The sequence below is a fragment of the Balaenoptera acutorostrata genome, chromosome 16, assembly GCF_949987535.1.
Source record: "Balaenoptera acutorostrata chromosome 16, mBalAcu1.1, whole genome shotgun sequence".
Classification (NCBI taxonomy): Eukaryota; Metazoa; Chordata; class Mammalia; order Artiodactyla; family Balaenopteridae; genus Balaenoptera; species Balaenoptera acutorostrata.
The window spans coordinates 76,249,598-76,268,811 of record NC_080079.1 but is presented as its reverse complement, the minus strand read 5'-3'; the positions used below and the strand labels follow the sequence as shown (position 1 = coordinate 76,268,811).

At 39.8% G+C, this 19,214-nt stretch overlaps 1 protein-coding gene and 1 non-coding gene across 6 annotated transcripts; both read left to right on the top strand.

The window, feature by feature from the left end:
- The first annotated feature begins 7 nt into the window (after positions 1-7).
- TOMM20 (translocase of outer mitochondrial membrane 20) lies at positions 8-13,487 on the top strand. Of its 5 annotated transcripts, none has more exons than XM_057530427.1 (6): positions 8-357; positions 1,333-1,389; positions 4,745-4,791; positions 6,868-6,949; positions 10,329-10,471; positions 12,244-13,487. In XM_057530427.1, the coding sequence occupies exons 1-6, from the start codon at positions 237-239 to the stop codon at positions 12,286-12,288; spliced, it is 495 nt and encodes a 164-aa protein (XP_057386410.1). In that variant the 5' UTR covers positions 8-236; the 3' UTR covers positions 12,289-13,487. The 5 variants fall into 5 exon arrangements, 3 of the variants coding, with proteins under 3 accessions (XP_057386410.1, XP_057386411.1, XP_007170816.1); XM_057530428.1 differs by lacking the exon at positions 12,244-13,487 and adding an exon at positions 8,036-8,114 and having other exon boundaries at positions 10,329-10,461; XM_007170754.3 differs by lacking the exon at positions 1,333-1,389.
- On the top strand, positions 795-930 carry LOC114236367 (small nucleolar RNA SNORA14). Its single transcript, XR_003622347.1, has one exon. It is a non-coding gene; the product is annotated as a small nucleolar RNA SNORA14 (small nucleolar RNA).
- Positions 13,488-19,214: the final 5,727 nt, after the last annotated feature.

The following is a 19,214-nucleotide window of genomic DNA, read 5'->3' as shown; positions in this document are numbered from 1 at the left end:
CGGCGCCCAAGCCCCTGCGCAGGCGCAGAAGCAGCGCGGGAGCCTCCTCTCAGGCACTGCCGCGGACATCCCCGAGGGCCTCGGCCACAGGGGCCGGAAGTGACGCATGCCCCGCCTTTCCGCGTCCCTCGCGGCGGGCTTCGGGACTGAGCGGCGCAGTCCGCTCCGAGGGTTTTGAGGCAACGGCTGCTTTGCGGGCCCCGCCGCCGCCGACCCCACTCCTCGTTGGAGAGAAGATGGTGGGCCGGAACAGCGCCATCGCCGCCGGCGTGTGCGGGGCCCTTTTCATCGGGTACTGCATTTACTTTGACCGCAAGAGACGGAGTGACCCCAACTTCAAGAACAGGCTGCGGGAACGTGAGTGGGTCCCCTGGGCCTGATGCCTCCCCACCCCACCCCGGCGTCCCCATCCCCTCCTGCTCCTCACCGGGCCGCCGCGTGCTGGGCGACCGCGTGGTGCTGCCGGGTCTGGGGCGGCGAGCGAACAAGCCAGAGAAAGGTGATGGCGCTGGCCGCGCGCTCCCAGGGCTGCTCCCGGCCCTTGTGCCCCGCACAAGTCCCTCCATTTTGGAGGAGCGAGCTTTCCCATTTTGTTTTCCCCAAACACTTTCGCGGTGTAGATGCATATTCGTTTGTATTATGATTTAGGGCGAGGGGTTGTGGTCCTTTTTGCTGTTGATCTTTCTAAACCTCTATTTCTAGCTCGAAAGTCGCGGGGTTTTTTTGTATTTTACGAATTTGCGCTTGAGACCGAATCTGCAAATCTAGCTCGGTATCGTTCTCAAACGATAAGGTTGCATTCTTAAACCCTCTTGGTTAGCTTCGTTCTAAAGGCTTCCAAGATATGAGTGAATGCTATAGAGATTGCAGGGGAGTCCAAAGGGCTTTGCTTCTTCTGTGGCTCAGTCTTATTTCATACCTGCGACATCTTTTAAGAGAGATGTACAAGAGGGGAATCGTGTCACCAAAACCTTTGTGATCTTTGAATTTCGGAGGTATGCTCGTTTGCAGCAATAGAAGGGCAAATTTGTTGCATTAAAAAATAACTTTTGTAACTTACCTAGATCGCTCAGTCAAAACAGTTCCTAAAATTAGAATTTATATGTAAGTTATTAAAGCCCAGGAAGTACGAAGAAGTGATTATCCTATTTAATGATTTATCGCTTAATTAAGCTAAAATAAGGCATTTCACGTGTTCTGTAGTCACACGTGGATAGCGACTACCTTACTGGAAAAAGTGCTCTTATATCATCTACAATATGATATCTGATTTTAGCTCTCATGTCTCAGGAAGAAAGGGATATGGAGATAATTTATTTTATTTATGGTTAGGTGGAGTAATGGAAATAGTGCTGTTTTGGATTCAGACACTGAGTTTTCCTGGCCAAGGTTAGTCACAGATTAGCAGCATAATCTTGGGCTGAGTCTTAATTTTCTTAGCTTGCAGAATCAGGTAATGCCTCTAGTTGGTTTTGTGAAGATTAAAATGTTTGAGGTGCCTACCACCATTCCTGACATGGAGAAGGCCCTGTAAATGCTGGCTGTAAGTGTAACTGTTGGAATTTAGATAATTTTCCTGTAGTTTCAAAAATAGCTGGAGGGTGATGGCGTGGATGCAGAGCTCTGTAAAGAATGGATTAACCTTTTTTCCCTCTGGAAACACTACAGTCCTATTGTTAAACCTTGAGAAAATGAATTTTTGGTTGAAGAAATCATGAAACTATCGTTTTGAACAAATTGAGAAATCTGTTATTTTCAGAATTTCTTTTCCATCATTCTCAATTCATAAATTTTTTTTCTAGTTTCAGCAGTATCCTGGTGACTTAAGTGGTCAGGCTTGAATTAGTAGCTGAATAACCCTTGGGCAACGGATTTCAACCTTTAGTTTTCCTCTGTTGTAAAATAGTATAATGTAGAGTTTAGTACAGTACCCCTGGCACATGGTAATGGATGAACACTAAAGATTGTGTATGAATATAATTATTTGATATTTTCTTTACCAAGTAAACTTTATTCAGAGTAATTTTGCAGTCTGTTTAAAGTCTGTATGGTTGACCGATTTTAAGAACTTGAGGGGGTTTTGTATTTGTGGAGCGAAATTGATTTCAGTTTAGTTTAATTTTGTGTTTTTCTAGCCTAATTCCTAATAGAATATTTACATCTGTAATAAAAGGGCAGCGTTTTTCAAATCAGTGTTTCTGGGGTTTTGTTTTGTGTTTTTTTTTTTTTTTTTTTTAAGGAAAAGAGACTTAAAATGTTTAAAATAGGTTTGAGGTTAGATCTGGGATTCTAATTTATTCAGTTTTTTTTAAACCTTCCATTAGTAAGAGCAGCAGATGACCAGAACTCCTACAGCATAATTTATATCTAAATAATCACTAATAAATGAAAATTAATCTACCAATTATAGTGCCAGCTACAGATGTTTTTCATTATACAGCACAGTGTAAAATGATTCATCATTTTAAGATATATTGAGTAATCTTCTCATTTAAATGAATGCTTTAAGAATTATTTAGATTTGGGGCTTTTTGTAAGTTCATATCTTGTGTTTTTTTTTAGTCTGTTTTAACTTGTTAGGTTTACACAGTAGCACTTTGGACGGATTTCTAGCAAATATTGAGTCGATTTGCTGATTGAATGTGTGACTCCTTGGTTTTTCAGTGTGTTCTGTGTCCTCTTGTCACACAGATCCTATTTGGTACTGTCCCTGAAAATAAGTTAATGTAACAAGTTAATTGTCTTATAAAAGTAAAGCCAGAATTTTAATCTTATAGCTGGAAATTTATACAAGTTAATTGTCTTATAAATTAAAGCCACAATTTTAATCTCAACAGCTGTAAATTTAAAGCAACTAAGCGATCTTAAAATTTGGTAATTATCAAACATTCAACAACAATCATGCGTTCTTCTCCACTCCATTTTTTTAAAAAAACTTATAAGATTGGAAACTAAGTTTCCTTCTACTGTTTCATTATCATTTTTGTCATTTTCCATAATTCTGACTTAGCATATTGTATTTTTCTCTGTTTATTCCACAAACTTTCCAGGTTTACTTCTGAGGTGCTGTAACATGGTGATGATAATAGGGTTACTATGAGGATAAAATTAATTAATAACATTTAGAATAGTGTCTGGCATGTAGCATCTAAAACAAGTGCTTACCCTTAACATCCAAGTGTTCCAGGTCCAGTTCCTCTGTGAAGTCTTTCTTTTCTAGTTGTAGTGCCCTCTCAGCACTGGGCTGTACCGTGATACTTAGTCATTAGTTACTATAGTCTAGTTATCAGTCATTATTTTCTGCCTAAAGAGGGCTGAACGAAACCCTTAGTTAAGCAAATTAGGGGTAGAATATGTTATGCATTCTGTTTCCCCACAGTTGCCCAGTGATGAACACCTAGCAAAGGTAGCTGGTGGGGAAAATAGGCAGTCTTCAAATTAATATGTAAGATAGCTTTAACCTATATTTTTTTGTTGAAAGTGCTAAGACAGTTTTTAAGCCTTAGAGTTGTAGCACTTTATGTAATCTGGAGGCTAGAGTTGGCCAGAGACACTGGTGTGGTTAAACCTAGTAAGTGTAGATAAGAAAAGGTTCCCTGACCGAAGTAAATTAACCATCTGTCTGCACTTAGGCAAACAGGTCACTGTCTTTTTAGTCATGTATTGAAATTTGGATTTATAGAATGCTTTAAAGTTTTAAGAGGACATTTACACTGTCTCAATACACTGAATGCTTATATCTCAGGATACCAACCAGGCACTGTTTAAAAATACATTAACTCATTTAATCCTCATATCAACTCTGAAGCAGGTATTGTTCATAAACCAGTTGTTACATACAGAGGAGAGACACCGGTTAACTGTAACTTGCCCAAGGTCACACTGCTAGTCAGTGGAAGATCTGGGATATAAAGGAAGCCCGAGCTTCCTTGTGCCAACACTCTTTCACACGGTGTACAATTAAACAACAACTTAAAATACTTTTAGTGTCCTATTATTGATTCGGTCTTAAGGGTTGACTAACAGATTTAAACAACATCACTTACTCCTAAGATGTGTAGTATTGCTATTTCATATCAAAAAACAAACAAACCAAAACAACTTACAGACTTTAGGCAGAGGGTTTTTTTTTCTTAACTAGATGGTAGTAGTTGAATTAAGAATCATTTCTGAGTGCTACCCTTCTTCCATCTTATTTTTGCCAAATGCATAAAAGCTATGCTTTTTTTTTTTTTTTTTTAAAGAAAACTGTCAAATGCTGGGGGTTTTGTTGGTTTTGTTTTTTGTTTTTGTTGTTGTTTTGGTTTTTTCCCTATTTAAGAATGCCAGGTAGTTTTCAAAAGTCAGTAAAGACAGAATCTGTTATATTTCAGCAATAAAGCTCCGAAACAACAGTGGCTTGAGTCTTGTTCATGTTTCATGCCCTGTGTAGGTTGAAGGTGGGAGGAGAGGCTTGCTTTGCTTATGATAATTACTCAAGAGACCCAGCTGCTGGAACTGTCTCCATCTTGTAAGCTGCTGACTGATCCTGGTGCCCGAGAGGGAAGGAAAGCGCTCCTGCCCAGAAATGTCCTATTGTCCATAGCTCATTGACCAGAACTATTTTTATGACCCTGACCAATCACAAGAAGAGAGCTTGAGTCAGGCATGTTTTGCAAATAGAATGAATGACTGCCACAGCATTTAGACTTCCTTTGATTCCCATTTTAATAATGATGAAATGAAAATATTACCTTTCTTGCAGGAAGAAAGAAACAGAAGCTTGCCAAGGAGAGAGCTGGACTTTCCAAGGTAATAATCTCTTTTAGAGAAACAATTATTTTATAGTCTACTTCAAATGTGTATTTTGAGAATGCTAATTGGTATCAGACATTGATTTTCTGTTTTAAAATATAATTTGTTGTTTTTAAGAGTACTTATTAACTCTGTTCAACTGCAGATTTTCCAGTCCTTCCTTATTTTCCCTTTGTCGGCCATCATAGCTCATAACTTACTTTGCGAGCAATATTTAAGGGGTGGTAAGATGATAGGCCCCAGAAGATATTTATACTAAAAAGTTCAAACTTTCTCACTTAGCTGCTCCAAAATAATAAAATAAAACATTTATTATTAATTTAATTTTCCTTCCTACAAACTTTCTTTAAAAGAGCCACGTTATTCATTTTGAAAATTACATAAGATTATTCACACCCACTGATCCAGAATCCCACCACCTGTCAAATTTTTACTTTGTAATACGTAAATGTAGACATAAATCTTCTTATTCATTTTTTCTTTTCATAGATCTTGTGTTCATGATTATTTTTAATGACTACATAGGTTTATCTGCTTTATAAAAAAATGTGTGACATGTGTAAGTAAATTAAGAAAGTAAATATTAATCATTGTGCATACAGCTTTTCTTTTTCATTGAAATTAGTTCCATTGTCTGCATGCCCAGCACTTGGACCTACTGGATCAGTAGTGGTTCTTTTTAAAGCAAGTTGAAGCAATGAAAAAATTAAATCAATAAATGTTACATTTGAGTAATTTAACACAGCTAGCTGACTGGATGTGATAATAGTGAGGCGAAACTTGGAGGTGACCACTTTGTTTTCCCATTATCTCCAGACTACCTTTCTGAAATACGTAATATCTTCATTATGTTTTCAGTAGCCTTTTCTTTCTAAGGATATAGGAAAATGGATATATTGCAGGCATACCTCAGAGATACTGCAGGTTTGGTTCCAGACCACTGCAGTAAAGGGACGTCAGTAAAGCGAGTCACATGAATTTTTTTTTTTTTTTTGGTTTCCCGGTGCATATAAAAGTTGTGTTTACATTATACTGTATTAAGTGTGCATAGCATCATGTCTAAAATAACTGTACATACCTTAATTAAAAAATAATGCTGTTGGAAAAATGGCAATGATAGACTCGCTTGACACAGGGAACAGCACAGTATATGAGAAGTGTAATGAAGTGAAGCACAATAAAATGAGATATGCCTGTATAGCCATGTGCATCAGTGTGTGTGTTTAGATTCAGGTATAATCATATTCTTGCCATGTGCTGGGGTGGTCAATGAAAGATGCCTCCACTTTTAGAAATTTAAATTTTTTCACCTATGTTGGTAATAAGAGCATATATAATAATAATCAAGAACTAAAAACTTCCATTAATCGAAGTCTAGGTTTTTAAATCAAAAGGGACTTTTTAAATACTTGTTTTACATTTTTAAAAAAGATAATGCATATAGCTGGTGGCTATAATCACCATACCATAATCATTACCATGATCATTCAATCTGCTAATATGTAACAAACTATAAAACAAAAATGCAGAAATGCAAAATTATTTAAATAAGGCTGTTTGTTTGTAATAGCAAAAAAATCAGCAGCAGCTCACATGCCCAATATATAGATAATTATTATGCAGTCATATATTCCTCAATGGTATGTTCTATTACTATTTAACAATAGCTAATCTTATAGATGCGTGTAAAATCTGTACAAGACAGTGCTGGATGAAGAGAAAAATTGATTATAGTTATATAAAAATCTATAATAATGACCATCAAAAAATAGTGTAAATTGTAAAGTGCATATTTTATGGTAAAGATAAGTGTACTCTCTACTTTTTACTTTGGGTTTGATTCACAGTTTTCTAAGAACAAATACCAGTTTGATGAAAAAGTATTTTTTCTTGCATTTATTTGAATGTAGATACTAACCTCTAATCCTTGCGAGTGTTGTTGAAGAGTGAATTTCTTTTTGTCAGTTTTCATAATGAGCTATTCTTTTTTTTTTTAGTGGCATGATTTTTTGTATTGTTTATATCCCTGGAGTAATTTTGGTATCAGTTAATAGATATTCTATTTCTAAACAGTTACCTGACCTTAAAGATGCTGAAGCCGTTCAGAAATTCTTCCTCGAAGAAATACAGCTTGGTGAAGAGTTACTAGCTCAAGGTAATTAATATTCATTAAAAGACTAGGAAACAAGATAAAATTCTTCACACTAATATAAACTTATGGTGATGAGGGGCTTTTTTAATGTAGTGTGACTATTTTTTTAGACAATACTGTAAATATTTCAAGACAAGTTTTTAGGCATTTAATAATATGAGACATTTGATTTAATAATATGAGGACAATAAGTAATCTTTACAGATGAGGTTGCTTTTAAGTACTTTAGAGAATACAGTCATAGTGTAATATATAAATAGTAACTGAAAGAATATCTGGGAGTATAATTCCCTCAACTCCATCTAATCTTCAGGTCTTTTCTAGTACTTATAGGAAGGAATGGCTAATATAATAAGTCCCAGAGAAGGTTAATTTACCTGATCAGAAGTATTTATAAATATTTCTACTGTCAAGTTAACTTTTATCTCAAAGTAGCTTTCAAGTAGTTGCTGTCATTAATAAAAATAGTATCAAGTGTCAACTTGTTTTTCTTATTCTCACTGTTCTAATAGATTTAGATAGTATTGAACTACATGATGCAGGTCATTTGTGGGGGTTTTTTTTTTCTTTTTTTTTATGGGGAGAGATTAAAGGTTTACGATGGTGATATCATTACTTTTTATCATGTCTCCTGTTTCATAAGAAATAATTCTTGAGGGAGGTAAGGGAGGCAGTAATTGTTTTTTATTTGAATGGTATAGTAAGCTGCTAATATTTATAAATTAAAATGGAAATGTCTTGTTAAGAAATAATTGACTTTTTTCACAATATAAGAAAAATATGAAGTTTAATCATAGGGCAAGGTAAAGCACTTAAATCCTCATAAGGATCATTTGAGAGGCTATGATTATATTACTTTAATATCTGAAAAGAAAAATAAGCATGTATAATGATATGTGTCTAAGGATAGAGCGTATCTTTGGGTTATATTGGAGATCCATGTACTGTGGGCATCTGCTTATTTGTTTTGAGCCTTTAGATCCAGATGGAAAAGAAACGTTAACTCATGGTGGTGGGGGGATGGGGGGTGTCAAGGAAGGATAGGGAAGAGTTGTTCTTTTTCCCAAGCTTGTGTTGTTCCCGTTTCAGCCCAGCACACCCAGAGGGGTACTTCACTCAGCTGCCAAGCTGCCTTTTCTTCTGGTGGAATCTACCAACCCAGTCCGAGGTAGAAGACTCGGGTGGTTAGAATTTGGGAAAAGTAAGCCATGAGAAAGCATAGCAGCTTAGGCAGTGAGCTTCATTGCTTGGCAAGGCCTCCTTCGTCCAGGGCTCTTCAGTAAGCATAGTCGATTAGCTGAGCAAGATCTCATCTCAGGATATGTCAGTGGGATCGAAGCTGCAAGGGCAGAGAAGAAACGGTTTGTTTCTCTTGTGCTGAATTGCTGTGGTTCATGAGTGGTTTCCAGTGTGTTTAGAAGTTTTAGGAGGTGTCTCAGAGGATCCCCTGTGTTCTACACATGCCACTCTGGTATAGCCACTCTATTTCCGTTTAATAATCAGAATTCATATCCTCAGACAACAGTGTGATCCCATCTATTGCCTGTAAGTTCAGTGGCATGAGGATTCAGTGGAGCCATTGTGTTCCCGATGGAAGTCCCGTCCTATGTGGAAGACCTAAGTCTTATATTTTCCATTTTTAATGCTTCTTTGTAGAGTTAATGCTTTCTTCAGTTTGAATACTTCAAGTGAAAATGCTAGGTAGCAGGCAGTTCTTTCTCATTTACCAGTCTTTAGTCCCTTATTTGGTCACATTCTTACTCGGGTTGGAAAACTTCGTTTACTGGTTTATTATATTTGTTTTTTTTTTTTAAGTTTAATTTAATTTTTATTTTTTTGGTTTATTATAAATGATACTACTCAGCAGCAGCCAGATGGAAGAGATGCATAGGGTTAAGGGGTGGGGAACTTTCATGCCTTCTCTGGAGGTGCCACCCTCCTAGTACTTTAATTTTATTTATTTATTTATTTATTTATTTTAATGCTATTCTTCTCTGCTTACATTCTTTTTATTTATGTATGTATGTATGTATGGCTTTGTTGGGTCTTCGTTTCTGTGCGAGGGCTTTCTCTAGTTGTGGCAAGCGGGGACCACTCTTCATCGCGGTGCGGGGGCCACTCTTCATTGCGGTGCGCGGGCCTCTCACTATCGCGGCCTCTCGTTGCCGAGCACAGGCTCCAGACGCGCAGGCTCAGTAGTTGTGGCTCACGGGCCCAGCTGCTCCGCGGCATGTGGGATCTTCCCAGACCAGGGCTCGAACCCGCGTCCCCTGCATTGGCAGGCAGATTCTCAACCACTGCGCCACCAGGGAAGCCCCCTCCTAGTACTTTGATGTATTCACCAACCCAGAAACTCAGGAAATAATTTCTTGACATAATCAGAATTTGTTCAGTTTCACAGAAAGAGTTACAAATGGCACAGTCCCTACATTAAATTGCTAACAAACTAAGATTAAAAATGAGTGAGTAGGAGAACCAATGAAAAAGTCTACAACAGAAAATGAGTTAGCTACCAATCAGGGAAACGTTTTCACGTCTCCTTCAGGCTGCAGCTTGAACTCCCTGAGAGGGGGCCTAGGCACTGGGGAGGGGAGAGCATTCTGCTCGACACAGCGGTGTTTCATGCCAAATGGCGACTTCCATCTTGTAACACTTGGCTTGTTCTTCCTCTGCTGTGTCATAAAGGGGTTATATGATGCTTTCAGTGCTGTTGGTATTATAAAACATACCACTTGATATCTGGCTGTCAGGTCAGCAAAAGTTGTAGCAGCATCACCTGTGAAGGAAGCTCAAGATGGCAAGTTGACTGCGATTGAGGTCCTATAAACGTATAAATGTAACCAGGCTTGTTTGGCATTGTTTGCTGTTGGATCCGCAGAGAGGATGACTGCCAGTGATGACTAGGTTCAGAAGAGATTAAAGGCCTTTAGGGTGTCTGCTTATATGTGATATTCATCTAGGATAAGGGATTCGTTTAAAGTGAAATTGGGCCTGTCTGCCTCAGTCCCCCAATCTTCCAGTTCTCTTTTCTCATAGAAAATATTGTTTCATTGTTAGCAATTTCTTATGTATTCTTAGTATATAAATAGTAATAAACTTGGACATTTCTTTTTTTTTTTTTTTAACTTGGACATTTCTGTACCTTATTTTCCCCCCTTTGTATGTGTGTTGGAGTCCCTTCAATATCAGTACATATAATCTGACTCATTCTTGGTAATGGCTTCTTAATCAGTTATACGAGTGTACTATATTTTCTAGGTTTTACTTGCACAATGTTTTTGGTCATTATCACTTGGAGATACAGTGAAGACTTTAGGGTTGAGTTTTGGGACAGAGGCAAAGGCTTTTCCAGTCTCATGTTATGTTTACGTAAATCTTCCAGGTGAATATGAGAAGGGTGTGGACCATCTGACAAACGCAATTGCTGTGTGTGGACAGCCACAGCAGCTACTACAAGTGTTGCAGCAGACTCTTCCGCCACCGGTGTTCCAGATGCTTCTGACTAAGCTCCCAACAATTAGTCAGGTAAAGATTTGAAATGTTATGAAATAAGTGAGTAGAATCTGAGCATTAAATGTTTAGGGACATTGGCATTTTACAAAGGAGCCTAGCGAACATGATGACAACATGAAACTCTGCTCCATGTAATGAAAATAGTACAGGAGATGTCAGTGCTTGACATTTTCTTCCCTAAGAGAAAAGCATCCAAATGAGGGGGCATAAAATCTAGTGAATGTGCCCAAGAGGTCGATTAGGAAATATGTCTCTTAGTGTTAAATCTCAGACCTTAGTATTCAAATCATCAAATTCAGGCCACTCCCAGCTACTTTCTGAACCTAGCTTTCTGCCTCTTGTGTGAAACCACGCATTCAGTTAAGGGGCCTGGCAGAGGGCAGAGGAGCCAAGATGGCATAGCTTGGAAATCAGATCAAAAAGGGCTATGGGTTCCCTCTGATCTCACTTGTCTGAAGGCCCCAGTGTCTCTGCTTCTACTGAGGTGGGCTTCAAGTTTGGAGCTATTCAATTACATCCCATTTAAATAAGAGATTAAGCATAACTTAAGAGTTTATTAAAATGCATTCCATTCACTTTAAATCCTTCTCAAGGAGCCTGAATGAATCTACTTTTTGGAATATCATGTCTATTAAATGAATTTTCATCGTTGATATAATTAAAAATTAGTAAAATGACTGGTTAATTCTTTAAACTCATCTTTACAATTCTTTAAACTCACCTTAACTCATCTAGATTGGAAAGGGACTGAAAAGAAGGAGGTCCTAAAGATTTAAGGGAATGGACCTAGAGTCTGTCATACAGAGTGTAGTAAGTAGGAACGAGAAAACCAAATACCGTATACTAACACATATATATGGAATCTTAAGAAAAAAAATGGTTCTGAAGAACCTAGGGGCAGAACAGGAATAAAGACACAGATGTAGAGAATGGACTTGAGGACACGGGAGGGGGAAGGGTAAGCTGGGACGAAGTGAGAGAGTAACATTGACATATATACACTACCAAATGTAAAATAGATAGCTAGTGGGAAGTAGCTGCATAGCACAGGGAGATCAGCTCATTGCTTTGTGATGACCTAGAGGGTGGGAGGGAGGCTCAAGAGGGAGGAGATATGGGGATATATGTGATACATGTATACGTATGGCTGATTCACTTTGTTATACAGCAGAAACTAACAAAACATTGTAAAGCAGTTATACTCCATTGAAGATGTTTAAAAAAAAAAAAGGATTTAAGGGAAAGAGTTGGAAAACCAAGGAGTTTTAATCTTTTTTATTTTAGACTAATGTGGTTCCCAGTCAATTGTCAGAATCCTCTGTCTAAGATTATCTGTCTTTTGAAAGACAGCATAGCATAGTGCTTTTGGAAAATTGACCTGAGTGTGATGTCTTTGTATGATGACTGTGACCATTTACAGGCAGAAAAGGGAAATGTTTGGAGGATAGAATGACCACTACAGCACTAATTGGTATTTGTTCCTGTGGGAGTGAAAAGAAATCTTAAATCCTTTTTGGTTTTAGTTACAAAATTGACTAACATGTAACACGATATAATGTTATGGTTCCTTTGTTGACTTGAATTTTGAGATGGGACTGACAATGATCATTATTTTCTCAGATAAAAACAACATATGAAGTGTTAAATGTTGATATCTCAGTATGGGTAAACCTCAGCAAGATTTGATTCAGAGATTTAATACAAAGAGCATTTTATGTTGAACTTAGAATCCTGATTAAATGCTTATCATACTTCTAAAAATTAAAAATTCTTTTCTCTTTCAGAGAATTGTAAGTGCTCAGAGCTTGGCTGAAGATGATGTGGAATGAGAAATAAATGTCAACATAATAATCTCAATTAAAAAATATTTTTAAAATCTTAACTTGGAAGATGATCAGCTCTGGGGGCGTAAGGGCAAATAAGCTTGTTATGGACTGTCCTACACTGAAATCTACCAAAGTTAATTTTTACTTTGTGTAGATCCATTTGTCTGTTTTATTTATTTTTCTCAGTGAAAAGTGTATTTTGATAGGTTTTCATTTTATAAATACACTCAGTTACCGAAATATGGATTTTGTTTATTCCTAAAATGTGCAATTAGAATGTACATATATAATATCACATTACTTACATTAAAAATACCCAATGCTCAGTTTTGAAAGATAGGCCAAAAAAAAGTATAGAAGAAAACTGAAGAATGCACTTTTTTCTTTTAAGCTAGTGCAGTTCGCTGTACATCAGATGATTGGATGGAAACTTGATTGTGTATTAAAACTGAGCATTAAAATCTTTAAGAGATTCTTTCCATTTAATCTCTTAATATGTCTAATGTGCTGCTGTGCTATAATAACTTCACTCCCACTGTTGATTAAATCAGTGGGCCTAATGTGTTCTGGATATTTATCTCCTTGTATTTTAGATATGTGTAGTTGCAAATAGCACCAGGAATTAGATCTGTGTACACCCTTAATCTAGCTGAGTAAGCTTCGCCAGTTAATGTCTGCCCGCATTTATAAAATGAGGGAATTGGTCTGCTGATTCAGCTTCTAATTCCTTTGGTTCTGTTTAGCATTTTCAAATCCCTTTTTCTGAGGGATATATCTGTTTGGGCAACTAGCCCTTGCATTTTTTTAATATTCTGAATTTTGCATGCTTGCCTGACTTAGTATTTCTGAATTGATTTTTTTTTTTTAAGGTATAACTTGTGTTGATTTTCACTGAAATCATGGTTCTGTCACTACTTTTGTAAATTAATCTGAAATTTAACCTTCAAGGTAACTGGGACAATATGCTTGTAAAAGTGTGTGTTCCCCTTTGCTTTTATTGTCAGTGTACCTCCTGAATCCCCTTCCAGCCTGATTCACTTATCTTGCTATGGGAATAAGGTATAACTTTGTGGCTGAAGACTTGCAAAGAATGAAGATAATGGGACCTTTTATTCTCAAAATAGTGACATTATCTGCAGCCACAGATTCAGTATCAGACCTGAGAATAAAGATCCTTGGTACTTAGCGGTGTCTGTTGAGCATTTCTCGTTGTACCGGTTGACTTTATTCTGTCTGAATGTAGAGAGACCTTTTCTGTGTATTGGACATTGTATTTTGTTTTTCTTAAAAACTTTAACTGCAGGGTTTTGTGGTGGTTGAGATGTAGTGGGAAGAGTTTGGAGTGTGGTTCTAGTTTCTGCCTCTTGGATAGCTGCCAGCCTTGGGCAAGTCCACATGACATCTCAACTCCAGTATTCTAATCTATAAAATAAGAACATCAGACTAGGTCCCTTGCACATTAAAGGACTCTTCCTCAGGAACCTTCCAGGTGTGTGATCCTGAACCATAAACTGTGCTTTTTTCAGTGACAAGCCTGCATGCTTTATGGGGGGTGAGGTGGAGTGGGTTGACCAGTTCAAACATGTGTTGGTAGGTTCATTTTCCTAGTAGGATCCCAAATCCAAAATAGTATAATGGTGATTGGTCAGTGATTGACCGTGCAGCTAGGAAACACTCTTCTGTCCTGCATCTTCCCAGACAGGATGGACTTGGGGCAGTCAGAGGGACTGTAGGTGGGGAAAGAGCAAGGGGCAGACAGCTTGGCAAGAGAGGAATGGACCCAGGAGAACTTAAGGACTGGCTGGAGGAGTGTGAGGGGTCAACTTAGGTTTATTTTAGGAGGGAATGAAGACTATGTGCCCTTGTGAACTGTAGTGCAGCCCAAGCTGGGTATCACTTGGCTTTCTGATAAATAATCAGCGTTAATGCTTATTGAAGGTAGTGATATCCTTACTTTAGAGCTGATTATGCCAGGTACATCTTATTTGAGTGACGGCTTTGGTGCTTTAAAATTAGGTACCACTTTTGAAAGCTAGCTATGTCGTGTTAAAAACAACAACCAATACCAAAAAAGTTTTTTCCGTCTAGACACGTAATTGCTGAACACTGTTTACTATCTAAAGTTTCACACGGTGATGGAACCAGGCGGTGGGGATGCTGGCCGAATGGTGCTCAACCCAAGATTTAAGTAGAGTGATAATAGCTTGGTTGTTCCCATGTGCTAATGTTGCAGCACACTTAGGTCTTTGGAAATGGAAATGTTATTGCACATTGGCATGCTTCCTTGGGCAGAGATCTATTGTTTTGGTTCTACAATTTGTGCTTAAATTCTTCAACTCTTATTTGGTTGGTCTTTATGTTTACTAACTCTGCTAAAAACTTCTTGGAACTTCTCGCACTGTGCATCCATTCTTTTCCTGAGTTCTTGGATCATCTTTACAGTCGTTACTTGAGCTCCTACCAGTAGATTGGCTATCTCCACTTTACTACTAAATTTATATCTAAATTCACCATATCTGTATCTAAATTCACCAGTTCCACAGCTGTGAAAACTCCAGGCCTTGCCTTCCTTTCTGCTGATTCTCGGAGTCGCTGGCACCCTCATGGTCCCTCGTGCCTCTGGCTTCCGGGTCTGCGTGTGCTGTCTCCGCATCAGCCTCTGTCAACCCATACGTAGTAGCTTAGTTACCTTTCTCGACCTGGGAGAAGTGGCTCTCTGTGGGAGATGTCCTGTGTGTCCCAGTACGGGACCAGGGTAGGTTCTGAGCTGTGTTCGCAATCAGTAGTTCCCGGCCGCTGCGGTCTGCCCCCTGGTGGCCGAGGTTGGTCTAGAGGTTTGTGCGCGCTTCCTGCCGGCGCCCGGAAGGGGAGGGGCTGGTGCCCGCCCGCTGCTGGGCGGGCCGGGCCTGGGCTTAGGCCTAGGGGCGTGTGTGGAGGTGGCCCTGGGCTCCAGTTCAGTTGGCTTGTCAGCTCATGGGTGGGGCTGGGTGCCCGCCCTGTGGGTGGTTTGGCCTGAGGCGCCCCGGCGCTGGAGTCTGCAGGCTATTGGGTGGGACCAGGTCTCCGGGACCAAGGACCCAAAATGTCTGCCAGCAGCATTTATGACCCCAGAGAGAGCCGCAGACGCCCGCCGCCTCCCCAGGAGACCCTCCAAGACCCGCAGGTAGGTCGGGCTCAGGCTGCTCTGCAGTCATGCCGTTGTCACGCGAGGGAGGTTGCGTGCGCCCTCCCGGAGCGGAGTCTCCTCTTCCTTCCCCCTGTCCTGTGGGGCTCCTGCGACCGAGCCGCACCGGTCTTCACCGCCAAATGCCGGGGGCTCCTCCCGATGCCAGACCCTTTGGCTGCGGAGCCTGGCGTGGGGCTCCGCGCTCACGCCGGGGCGAGGCTCTGCGATGTAAGTGTCCTCTAGCTGGGGGTCGCGCGCTCAGGTGGTGTGGGGCTTGATGGTGGCGAGAGGGCGCCCCTCCGACCTTCTCGTGCTTTCTTCTTTATGTCTTTGGGTGTAGAATGTCTTCTGGTAGCTGCCAGTCGTTTTAATCGACGGTTGTTCAGCAGTTGGTTGTCATTTTGTTGTGCTCGTGAGAGAAGGGGAGCTCAGGTTCTCCGCCGTCGTCTCCACAGTTTGTACTTCAAGAGCACTTAAAATGGGGGCTTACTTGGCAGTATCAGTGCTGTTCTGTTAGATAAATAGAACTTAGGTTCACACCTCACTTTTGTAAAGTGTGTAAAACCTGGCACAGTGTGTGTGGTGGGCAGTCGGTAAACATTTGAGTCCTCTTCCTCAGTAAACTTGGTGGTTTCTCATGTTGCCTGCCTTTCTGACCTTGTTGACTCAGCCTATGGACCAGAGTGTGTGTGAATGTCAACGCAGAAGAGATTTTTCAGAAAATTGGTATATCATGCAGATACACAAAATTTCCTTTCTTGTAACGTAAAAAATGCAGTTTTATTATTGCTTGTGCCTCAGCTGCTTAAGTGATATTAAAGGGCTTGGTGTATGTTTGCAGAAGTGAATTCTGCTGAATTTGATGATTCAACGTAGAATCAAGTTTCTTGGTTACCATCCCTTTGAGAAAGTTGACAGCTCTACAGCTTCTCCCCAGGAAAATGCACACTTGCCTTTGACTTAAGGGGGATTACAGATCCCAGGTTAAGAACCCCTGCTTTAGTGTCAACAGGTGAGGATTCTGTAGTAGTGTTTTCCCAGCCTTAGATGTATCAGAATCATCTGATTCCGATGGAAGCCTTGTTAAAGCAGATTGCTGGGCCTGACACGTTGCTGGCCGGCAGGTCTGGGCCAGGAACACGTATCAGTCAGCATTTCTAGCAAGTTCCCTGGTTTTGGGGATGTTGCTGGTCTTGGGTCATGAATGTGACGCAGACGGTGACGCTCAGTGGTGAAGTGGAAAATGTGAATAGGAAATCCTTATTAGAGAACACCAGCTGTGATAAGGTCACAGATGATGTACTGTATGTAGCATTCTAAAAGTGAGACATGTGCTTAAAAAAACCTGCCGACTGTAGTGGAATGTAATTATTTGGGAGCTCCCAGTACAGACCATCAGTTATCAGACTTTATGTTCAAGATAGGCCAGGCCATTAAAAAAAATGTATTTTAGGAATTTTATTCAGAAAATAACCCATCGACTAGACAGGTCAACTAAACAGAAATCTCATTCCCTAAGCGTGTAAGTTGTGAGTTTTTAAGTTTTTACTCCACATTTATGTCTTTGAGTGAATCAAATAGATTTTCTCCCTTTTTAGATTAAGGTTTTCTGGAACATTATATATATATATATATATATATATATATATATATATATATATACACACACACACACACACACACACAAATATATATATATATAATGTTTATATGTATATAAAATGTTTATATATATAGATTGTTTAAATACTAATTATACTATGTATTTAAATTACATAATAATTTGTATAATATAATTTTGGGGGTGCTAAATCCTTGTTTAATTTCCACTAATATTGATAAGGGAGTCAAGTACTTTGACATAATACTGACAAAGAAGCTAGAGGTGGGGAGTGAAGGGGAGAAAACGGGGACGAGAGGCTGTGGTGAAGCTGGAGCTGGATCTGAGAAATGGAGTGGTGCCTGGCACTCAGCACGCGTCTCCGTGTGTCGTGTGCCCGCGTGTGCTCTGCACATTCAGAGAGAGAGCCAGAACAACTGCATCCCCCTGGAAGTTCACCGAAGTCCTCAAATCCAGGTCCCCCTGCCTTTTATCACATAAGAAAGTAGACTGAGCTGGCCTTTCAGTTTGTTCCTTGGTTGAGTGGGCATCTTTGAAGTTATAAAACCAGCGCCTGTCTCAGTTGAGCCAGAGTAATACACCAGACTAGTCCCCAGAGAGGCTGAACATACTGACTCAGTGACCTCTGGACGGTGTTCATGTCACACATGCAATTGCTCCGCCTACTTACCATTTGAAGAAGACAACTTTGGTTGTCAGCAGAGACTGATTCTTTTCTAGACCTCTTTTTTTTTTTGGCCACAGTGCTTGGCTTGTGGGATCTTAGTTTCCTGACCAAGGATTGAACTTGCACCCTCGGCAGTGAAAGTGTGGAATCCTAACCACTGGACTGCTATGGAATTCCTTATTGACCAATTTTATCCATACCCCATTCCCAGAGAGCACTGCGGCGGTTTATAAAAGCTTCCTTTGCAATTCCCTGTATTAATTAGGACCCTAGTAGCAAGTATAGACACCCAACTTGAATAAGCTTGAGAAATAGTGGCATTTGTTAGCTCCTCAGGAAAGCCTTTATGATTAGCACGAGGATCTCCACACCAGGACAGCTCCTTCCATCTCTGCTTCTCACTGGGCTTGTGTCATTTCTACAAACGGACTTAAAGAGGAGGCTGGAGCTCTGGGCCCTGGCCGCTCCAAGCACATGTGCATGATGACAGTCACACTTCCTGAGCTCTAGAGTGTATTAACTCGCGTCTCCTTGCAGTCTTACAGGTGTGCCCAGTGTTGCATGGTAAGTGGAAGATTCAGGATTTATTGAAGTAAAAACTGTGTATGTATATTAAATGTATAAGATGCACAGCGTGACATTTGATGTCTATAGCCCTTGTGAAATAGTTAACCACTGTCCAGCTAGTTAACATCTCCCATCACCTCACATAGTTCCCTTTTCTTGTGTGAGTGGTGAGAATCCTTAAGACCTACCCCCTGCAAATTTCAGGTGAATATTAACTACAGTCACCATGAGATATGTTAGATCTCTGGAACTTATTCATCTTATAACTGAAAGTTTGTACCCTTTGACCAACACCTCCCCTTTTCCCCTGTCCCCCAGCCCCTGGTAACCACCATTCTATTCTGTGTTTCTATGAGTTTTGATTTTGTCAGATTCCACATATAAGTGAGATCATGCAGTATTTGTCTTTCTGTGTCTGGCTTATTTCTCTTAGTCTAATGTTCCAAGTTCATCCATGTTGTTGGAAATGGCAGAATTTCCTTTTATAAAGGTGTGTATCACATTTATCCATTCATCCACTGACAGACACTTAGGTTATTCCCATGTCTTGGTTCTTGTGAATAATGCGGCAATGAACATGAGGGTGCAGATACCTTTTTAAGATAGTGATTTCATTTCCTTTGGGCTTAATACCTAGAAGTGGGACTGCTTGATCATGTAGTACTATTTTTAATTTTTTGAGGCATTTCCATACTGTTTTCCATGTGGCTGCACCAGTTTACATTCCCACTAACGGTGCACGAGGTTTCGTTCCCCTTTCTTCATGTCCTCGCCAACACTTAACTCTTGTCTTCTTGATGAAAGCCATTCTAACAGGTGTGATACTCATTGTGGCTTTGATTCACATTTCCCAGGTAACTAGTGATGTTGAGCGCTTTTTCATATACTTGTTGGCCATTTAGTTATCT

What these genes read in the sequence shown, in the direction of transcription:
- TOMM20 (XM_057530427.1), top strand. Translation starts at nt 237, where the DNA reads ATGGTGGGCCGGAACAGCGCCATCGCCGCCGGCGTGTGCGGGGCCCTT. An exon ending in ACTGAGTTTTCCTGGCCAAG is followed by an intron (nt 1,390 to 4,744) that starts GTTAGTCACAGA and finishes CCTTTCTTGCAG; the next exon opens with GAAGAAAGAAACAGAAGCTT. An exon ending in AGCTCCCAACAATTAGTCAG is followed by an intron (nt 10,472 to 12,243) that starts GTAAAGATTTGA and finishes TTTCTCTTTCAG; the next exon opens with AGAATTGTAAGTGCTCAGAG.